The 9586-nt window shown below is 37.0% G+C and overlaps 1 protein-coding gene across 1 annotated transcript; it reads left to right on the forward strand.

Moving 5' to 3' along the window:
• The first annotated feature begins 484 nt into the window (after nucleotides 1-484).
• LOC139743586 (uncharacterized) lies at nucleotides 485-9232 on the forward strand. Its single transcript, XM_071654062.1, has 5 exons — nucleotides 485-505; nucleotides 1417-1611; nucleotides 2487-2630; nucleotides 3127-3237; nucleotides 8807-9232. Exons 1-5 carry the CDS (start codon nucleotides 485-487, stop codon nucleotides 9041-9043), a joined length of 708 nt encoding a protein of 235 aa, XP_071510163.1. The 3' UTR covers nucleotides 9044-9232.
• Nucleotides 9233-9586: the final 354 nt, after the last annotated feature.

Below are 9586 nucleotides of genomic sequence, written 5' to 3' on the forward strand. Positions count from 1 at the left end.
AGTTAGCTTCCTCGAAAAGAGTTGTGCCAACGCATGGCATTAACAAAAATTTCAAAAGATCTTACAAAAACAAGTACTGACAAGGACAACAAACCAAAATGACCTTAATGAAAAAATTGCAAAACCAAGTAAAAACAATTAGTTCAAATGATTAGTGCACGAAATGATGCCCAGTTACATCATTATGCGGGGAGCTTTGATAATGTAACCAATCTTGGCATGGCATTCAAAACAAACATTACTTCGTTATCTATGCACTCCGTGCCGACCAATCCAAATTGCTCTGGGCGTATAACGTTAGCTGCGCTGCATGAAACCACGCCTCCATTGTTTACGATAAATAGCGTAGATTAGCCACTGGCTAAACATCAGGCTTCGAACTCCGGGAAGAGAAGCTCGCACCAATTCAAAAGTCCGTCGATTGAAACGTTTTCAACTTTGACATCCACTGATAGTCCTCCTCCATCTTTCTTTGCCTTCAACTATGGACAAGTCAGCACTACTGGTGAGTACATCATTTTTTATAGTTAGCTTAGCACTAGATAGCAGTGTAATTAAAGTGGGCAAATATAAAAGATTACTTGATTATTCGATGATTAGATTATTGTCAAAAGATTTATCTATTGTGGTTTGCCTTAACGCCGAAAATGGGAGATTAATCGTTATACGAATAGCAATAGTATATCATCTCCAATTCAGATAGTATTCAATTTTCCCCGATTGAAGGGGCACAACGCTTCGCTACGGATATTCGTTGCTAATCAGCCGTTGATTACAAAAAGAAAACGTTCATAACGTAACAGACAAGAATTGTATCCTTCAGCATTAAGTTCTCTTCACTTCACATTTAAAGGAAAAGAAAAAGAATCTTAAAGAACTATTCTCAACATCAACCATTGAGAGAGTTGATTCAGCTTTATCGAAATAAAAGTCACTTTAGTATCTTGGCAGGCTTCTCTTAAAAGTAAACTTTAAACTCTGGTGGAACCTGGCAAATATCAAAGGCTTATCAGAGCCCCTTTATGAATGTATTGATTGTTATGTATTCCTTTTTGTCTCTCAACTTTCTTTGCCCTATACTGTATGCATCTATAGAAATGCTTCTTTCATCCCTGATCATTCTTCAGTGATTGTGCTTCTTGCTATTTCAAAAAAGCAAAAAGAAAGTTCCTCTTAAATTAATGTTTAAGCGGAGAGATCTTGACAATTCCCACAAGTTTTTCTATACCTTAACTATAATAACTAAAGGAGGTTTTTAGACTTTCAAGTCCCCCCCCCCAAAAAAAAAAGACCATACTGTATTTCAGCTGACACCGAAGTAAACTTGACTATGAAAATGAAAACAACTCAACCACTGATTCAAAGGTCGAATATGATATCCTAGCCATTTTCGCTCTCTATACCTACGACCTGCAGTTCGACAATGAGGCAACCCTCAAAGTGTCACGTGTGCGATCCTGCACTGCGATCGTGATCGCAGCCCTGCTGGTGGCCGGCGCCATCGCAGTCGCGCTCATCATCCGCAGCGACCACCGGGTGACAACCATGTGTCCGACCTCTGAATTGGGACAAGATGGAAGGTCGTCCAACAGGATCATGGACACTGACGTGGTAAGGAAGTGATATTTATCGGTTATCATTGTCAGAGATACTAATGATGATAATATCAATGATACTACCACAAATATTGATATCTGTAGGACTTAAATTGAAATTAAAGTATCATTATGCTACAAGCATTTAAGCATGCAATTTAAAGGAAACCAGAACGTAAATATAAATGTGGATTTAGTGAAAGCAGCAATATTAGTAGGCATATCAGTGAAATTTTGAGGAAAATTAGACAATTGAACAATGAATGAATGTTTCAAGTTTCGTAGTAATCCTCACTGTATTAAAGATGGATACTACAGTTCATGACGTCATTGTGTACGAAAATATACAAAATATGCAAGGAGAGTTCCGATAAACTTCATTCGTCATGAAAGGTTTACAGATTCCTTCGACTTGATACTGACAAATATGTGATTGTAATAGCATTACCCTTGCCTTCAAAAAGAGGTAGGTCAAGTACTCTTTTATTTCCTATAAAAAAAAATAAGTGGAAATAATGTGTCGAATTGTCTTTGTGTTCCAAGTGTTGTTGTCCATAGTGGCGTTATGAACTGTTACTGTAGTGGTCTCCTTAACTAGTGATGATGGCATCTAACTTTGAAAAATGCATAACTTTTGAATTTATTGTCAAATTTTCCTAAAACCTTCACTGATGTGTTCTACTCTACTTGCTTTTATCACCCAATCCACATTTTATTCTAGGTTTTGGCTTCCTTGTTTGAAATTGGTACGTATTCCATTAGATTTCATCCGACTTTAAATAAACTAAAAAAACATAATTGTAACAATAGCTTACTTTGTTATTTTTCGTTTTGTTTTTTCTCTTAAATCACGACTCCTGTGTTTCTGTCATCAATCTCTACCAAGGTCAGAGACCTGGAACTCCGCGAGACGAGGCTGGTGAAACGGCTTCCGAGGCACTGACTTACAACAGCGCCCTCAATACTGTTCTTCTGAACTCACCGGGCAACTTCAGCGTGGGATCGGCAGCGACCATCGCGATTGACTTCGATCGTGTGAGTCCTTCTGTTGATGACAACTATTGATGATTGATAAACATAATTTATTGGAATAATCTTTGCGTATTTCGCTAAACTTTTTTTTCAAAGGCATCCTGTTTGTCATACAAATTCGACAGTAATGTTAAAAACACTTAGACAACATGTATTAAGTACCTAGACAGAGGACAACAGTCAAAGGTGAAAATTGTCAAATAACATTTATTTTCCTGTCTTCCTTGTCAAATATCACTTCGTTCTTTTGGCTTTTGGTTTTTGATGGCATATTCGTAGAGATATGGATCTATGAGTTTCTTAACATGACTTTGCATACTTGATAAAGATTCTAGATATTAGGCAAAGAATCGTATAATTTATGCGTCATTTTCTCGTATAGCGTTCCTCAAAGGATTTCAACCCTGTAAACATTCAGGAAGGCATTTCGTCCCAACGATGTTTGTTTGGTTCATTACATTGCATATTTTAAAATATTACTCCACAATGTCTGTTTCAGTCTGTGGTTGTAATGAGTTTCCATGAGGACCAGACGTGCTTGGTTTTCGCCCTACAAGAACAGACAGCAGAGACGATCAAGGCCTTGGTGCGCAACGACCAACAGCACCAGGTGAGTGGTGGTATCGGAAGCTGACACATTATGAAAAAGTTTCAGAAAATTAAATGTTTTATGATAATGACTGCAATAATACCAATGATGACGTGTATCAAAATAGTAATGATGTCACCAGACAAAATAACTGAAGTCATACTGAAGATAATATGTAACTTTGTCAAAAGAAAAAAAGACAGAATAGTCATAATAATTATTATCAAAGATGACTGATGATTGACGTTTGCAAAAAGTTGAATACCTACAGCCACTACAGTGTTACCACCTGGTTTTCGCATGTACCCACAAAGTTCCAAGGTACATCGTAAATAAAGAATCCTGTCTGATGAAGAAATTCACATCAAAGTCGTAGTGTCGCTGGGGGTCATTTGCATACAGAAATTTTATTGGAGAAAGGAAGTAGCGATATTTCAAGGCTCTCAGTTTTTGTCATTGTTTTTCTTATTCCCTTTTTTTCAAGCGGTTAATTCACTAGTGTAATTCAACAAAGGGTACAGGGGTAAAAATTTGTTTTTACTCCAGACGTTTACTCGTACATAAGTATATTAGTCCAGCGGATATAGAAAAAATCATGCACTTAATGGTAAAAGCACCATATTTGGTACACATGTACATGATGCCAATACAAGTCATTTCTGATATGGAAGCCACTCTGATTCTCCCTTTGGCGGCCGTGGCGGCCATTTTTCAAAATGGCCGCCATGTGATATAGCAATGCTGTGTATTTTGGAAACTATAAGTCCGATTGTCGTGATTCTTGTACCAAAGTATAGGTTTTGAGGGTCAAGGATTCCAATAAAATAATTTTTGAGAGGATAAAACCATGGCAACCTACTTATTGGCGGCCATTTTGAAAAAAATATGGCCACCATGCTACAGATATAACATATCCTTAAAACGTATGGACAAAGGGTCATGACTCTGGTACCAACTTATATGTTTTTGGGTCAAGGATTCTGATCAACTGTAAGTGAATATGAATCGTTTCATCCTACGTTTTGGCGGCCATTTTAATAGATATGGCTGCCATACAACAGATGATGAATATTGTATATCTTCGAACTCAAATGATATATAATCACGATTCACGTGTAAAAGTATAGTTTTTGGGTGAAGGTTTTCAATATAATGATGTTTTAGCAAAGTGAATAGGTTCATCACATCCTTTGTTTTGGCGGCCATTTGATAAATAGCTAACGAGTGTTATGAAAGCGGGATGCCCATTTTGGATTGATTCTGGTGTAAACGTTTCTTTTAGGGGTCAACAATTACTTGTTCACCCATTTTTAGTATTCTAATGTGGGACATCTGGGCATAGTTAACTTTGTAAGCATTTTGGAAAATATGCTCAACTTCCTTTATAGGATTTCTGTGTGTACAGTGTATGTGAAAAACATGATCTTCACAATTTCATGTCTGAAGTACATATTAATCAAGATTATATATTTTCTAGAAATATAGACTCTCGCTTTCTCTGGTCCCTGGACTATGGAATGAAAATCATAGTTTTCAACCAATTAGTACATCTGTTTTCTTTGGAAAAATGACACTAAGTGTGAGAAAACTTCTAAAACTTCTTGGGTCACTTACATCAAATGTAAACACACTATATGTATGTCTATAAAATCCATGATTGACCAGGCTGTTCTGATACTTATAACTACACTGAATCTTATACATCAAACGATAAAGTAAATAGTGGCAGTGGGCAGTTCCTTCTGGTCCTATACGGGTAGAAAGACGTCCCCGCCCTCCACGAGTCTCCCGCTTCCTTGCGGGCAGTTTTTTTGTTAATCAAAGGCTAGGGAGTAAACCTTATCCAAATCCGGAGCGGAACCCCTAAGGCGGTTAGGTGTTGTAGTTCATCATCTCTCCGGCAAATATAATAGGTATTATACAATACATCTTTATAGGTTTACATCTACTGTGTTGCTATAATTTTCGCGTACACAAATTTTCGCGAATTGCCGCTGTCACACATTTTCGCGAGTGGTTAAATTCGCGATTGGGGGACCAGAGAAAATATGAAGTGGCAAAGAAAGTGTGAATTTTCAACTTACTAGCAAATAAGAATGATACTAGTTATACACTGCATGAAAAAAAACTTACCAAACTCTGCGAACTAGTAACTTAGAATTCAACATTTTTGAAGTGGTTAAGTCCATCGCGCTAGATTTCTGACGAGTGGTCCTCTTGCGATAATGGATTGGCTCTCTACAGTATTCGTAAGTAGACGTGGACGTGCGTAAACAAGCTTAGCCAGTATGGTCTGTTCGGTAAGCCGTGACATGGTATACTAGTAATGAAATGTTCGTATCATCAAGGCAAGGGATTCATTTTGAAAGGTAATATTTTCGCGTGTTGTTAATTTCGCGAATAGCTCCCGACTCGCGAAATTCGCGAAAATAAAACCCCCGCGAAATATATAGCGTATACAGTAATTGTCATTTGCAGCTCCAAATGAGTCTACTAGCAAAATATAAACTACAAGAAAAATTATGCTAATATATGAATTTAAGGAAAACCTCAAAGAAATACAAATTTTTAGGTTCATAATTATTGGAAGATAAAACTGCAGAATAAAATATTCAGTAAATCGATCTTACTTACCGGCACCAGTAGAAATACTGAAGACGTTCTCTAAAGCGCACCTGCATCTATCTATGCATTCACGTTCATCACCGCTCAGCAATATGTGATCAGGAACAATAATTGTTTTGGATTGTCATAGCTAATTCGATTCCTTCATATGATTCCTTATAATTTTGTGTAACAATTTTGACAAGGTCATACTATGAAATAATGAACAAGAACTGAAAACAAACTTTAGAAATCAGTAGGTCTTATAAGACTGCAATAATCATGTCTTTGTGGCTGGAAACTATGACTGTACACTAATTGCACTCTCCTGTCTATGCATCCAAAATTGGGGGGAAAGTCTTCTATTCCATTCTCACCATTTTGTTCTACCTTTGATATTCAACATGATTATCTTTAGTATTCCAGGTATGCAACAATTGTACTTTAAATATGTGATGTTCAATACCTACTTGAATAGTGAATGTGATAGAGGTATGGTCAACCAACAGCAATCAATGAACAATAAAGAACTAAACGCCGTAACGACATAGGAGGTTCATTTACTAATAATAGGTGAACGATTCTTGTCAATGGGACAATACATATATCAAGTGAGGGTGTATATATAATGCATACAGGGTGGCCCCTCAGAAAATGGAAACGAATATTTTTCCAAAACCAAAACGAAATTGTCCAATTTGGTTGACTACTTTTCTTTCTAGACATTTTTTTGTTAATCATTAATTTCTTACTTTATTTTATCAAAGCTCAGCAACGGAGACTACCCAACAATTGAAGGTCAATTTTCGACAATAATCCTATTCAAGCATTCCATATTGTGATGTGCGGCCTCAATTCTTTGTTAGTCTCCCAAGTGGCTTTCGTTCAATGCTGAAATTTGTTGAATTGAGCTAAGAAATTTACGCTCGACTTGTCTTTACAAAAACATCTGTAGAATGAAAACTACTCAACCAAATCGGATGATTTTGGTTTCATTCTTCTTCTAGATAAATTCTCTACAACTCTTATGTCATTCATTTTGGCATCAAAGTAATGCAAATGTGCAGATATTTGCATTTATTCTAGGCCACACTGTATATAATGTGTGTGTGTGTGTGTGTGTGTGTGTGTGCATACTCTATGTAGTGGGGCAGTCATATTTATCAAAATGGACATGAAAACGAAATGTGTTAGTTCTATTCATCAACAAATGCTTGTTTAATATCATTGACCACAATTAGTTTCAAAGACGTACAGTATTGTATATATTGCGGTGGCCATATTTTAAAATGGCAGCCAAAACATAGGATGTGATGGTTGTATACACGAAAAGATGTATCCATTTAAATAATTGAACCTCAAAAACATATTTTTGTACCAGAATCATGAAGATGCATCCATTGGTTTTAAAGATATATGAATAGAATGTAGAGCGGCAGCCATGTTTAACTGGAGGGAGGCCATATTTATTAAATGGCCGCCAAAACAAAGGATGTGATGAACCTATTCACTTTGCTAAAACATCATTATATTGAAAACCTTCACCCCAAATCTATACTTTTACACTTGAATCGTGATTATATATTCACTGAGTTCGAAGATGTACAATATTCATTATCCGTTGTATGGCAGCCATATTTATTAAAATGGCCGCCAAAACGTAGGATGAAACGATTCATACTCGCTTACAGTTGAATTTATCAGAATTCTTGACGCCAAAAACATATAAGTTGGTATCAGAGTCATGACCCTTTGTCCATACGTTTTAAGGATATGTTATATCTAGCATGGTGGCCATATTTTTTTCAAAATGTCCGCCAATAAGTAGGTTGCCATGGTTTTATCCTCTCAAAAATTATTTTATTGGAATCCTTGACCCTCATAACCTATACTTTGGTACAAGAATCTGACAATCGGAAGTTTATAGTTTCCAAAATACACAGCATTGCTATATCACATGGCGGCCATTTTGAAAAAATGGCCGCCACGGCCGCCACAGGCAGAACCAGAGTGGCTTCCATATCAGAAATGATTTGTATTGGCATCATATATATGTGTACCAAATATGGTGCTTTTACCATAATGTGCATGATTCACCCTATATGTGCCCTATATCCGCTAGACTATATTGCCATTTCTTTTCTTATTATCGAAAACATCGACAAATATCGAATCCTGGGTTCAGGGTAACATGTAAAAGAACATGATAGGACAACATAATTTTCATGTTTTGCTTCAAATTACCATCATTCTTTCCATTCATCTTTATCTACGTGTTGGAACTTTTTAATGGCCCTGCCGCTCTGTTTGGTTTTTGTTTGTTGTTGTTGTTGTTGTTGTTGATGTTGTTTTATTACATGGGGTCTTAGGAACGTTTTTTAACGTGTGCACATGTGCGTGTGAGGGGGGGGGGGGTTGATGCCTGCTTAAGGCAGAGTTTCCTTTTATGAATACCGGTAAATATTCCAACTCCACAGATTGTGAGGGGGTTGGAGATGGTTTCTAATTTTGTCAGGTGTTTAGTCCCGTTTTTTTAGTGTTTAAGTGTACGGGAGGGGTTATATCTTCCGCCACCTACCTCCCCTCCCCCACCCCCACCCTAAACTCCGGCTCCGTCGTCCATGATTTGCTACATGCTACATGCTACATGTGACTTGAACATTCTTGTACTGAAATACACTGCATAAAAGTATTGCAAATCATATGGTAATTTAACAAAACAAAATGTAATTTCTTTGATTCCGTCAGGAGACCAAAAAGGGGGTACAAAACATTAACATTTTTAACGAAACAGATATAAAACAACCAACCAAAATTGAAACATCTCCCTTCACACCATTAGTTGCATAATCACCCTACAACCCATCTATACATTGTACATCAAGTAGTACGAAGGAATACATAAATAGAAAATGTTTGTTTCAAATTGTTGTTGCGATTTTTTTTTCATAAAGTCGTATGAATGATTGTTTCACAAAAATGACAGGTCATCAACATTGTGTCAGATACGGCAATGACTATGTATGACGTAGTTGGAGAGATTCCAGACGGCTACTTCCAGAATTCAAATGGACCAATCATCCGCGGACTCTGCTCCGGCCGTCCTGCGCAGTGGATGGCGGTTAAGGCTAACTCTGGGCATGACTTGCAGAAGAGGGGATGCTCTGTTCAGTGTGGCTATTTTGGAGGCGTATGGGGGTGCAGGGTCGTATGCAGATTTTGAGATGGTTTTGCACCCATTCAGCTGATATGACGGTTTCAGCTGGAGTTGATATAATTGTATACTAGTATATAAAGTACCATATAGGCTACTCAGAGATATTCAAGGAAATTGTTGTTAAAACTTAAGAAGAAATATACTGTTCGTTGAAATAATAAGTGATTAAGATAGCAGCTGCTGTTGGTAACATGCTGTATCCTGTCTGTGAAATTAATATATTGCATGCGGTAGCATCATCTCTATTGGATATGCAAGTTAGTCCTCTATCAACCAAGGTACCATTTTAACTTTCAGGAAACAAAGACAACGAAAAAAATTCTTCATTTCAGCTACAACCCTCATAATTTTTTTTTTTCAAATTTGCAGTGCATCACTAAGATTTTAAAACAGCCTGCATTTCTTTATGTTAAGTTGGATTTGAAATTGAAGTGCGACAAGGTGTATCATATTTCTTATGTGTTAAATTTCCGTGGAAACGTTAAAGTAATGTAAGATCTAGGCGTGTCTTTGATCTGGCAACCCCCGCCCTTTTGTTCTTAGGACTAT

The sequence above is a fragment of the Diadema antillarum genome, unplaced genomic scaffold (genome assembly GCF_040938485.1).
Source record: "Diadema antillarum isolate AM-2024a unplaced genomic scaffold, OU_Dant_1.0 seq00001098_RagTag, whole genome shotgun sequence".
NCBI lineage: Eukaryota > Metazoa > Echinodermata > Echinoidea > Diadematoida > Diadematidae > Diadema > Diadema antillarum.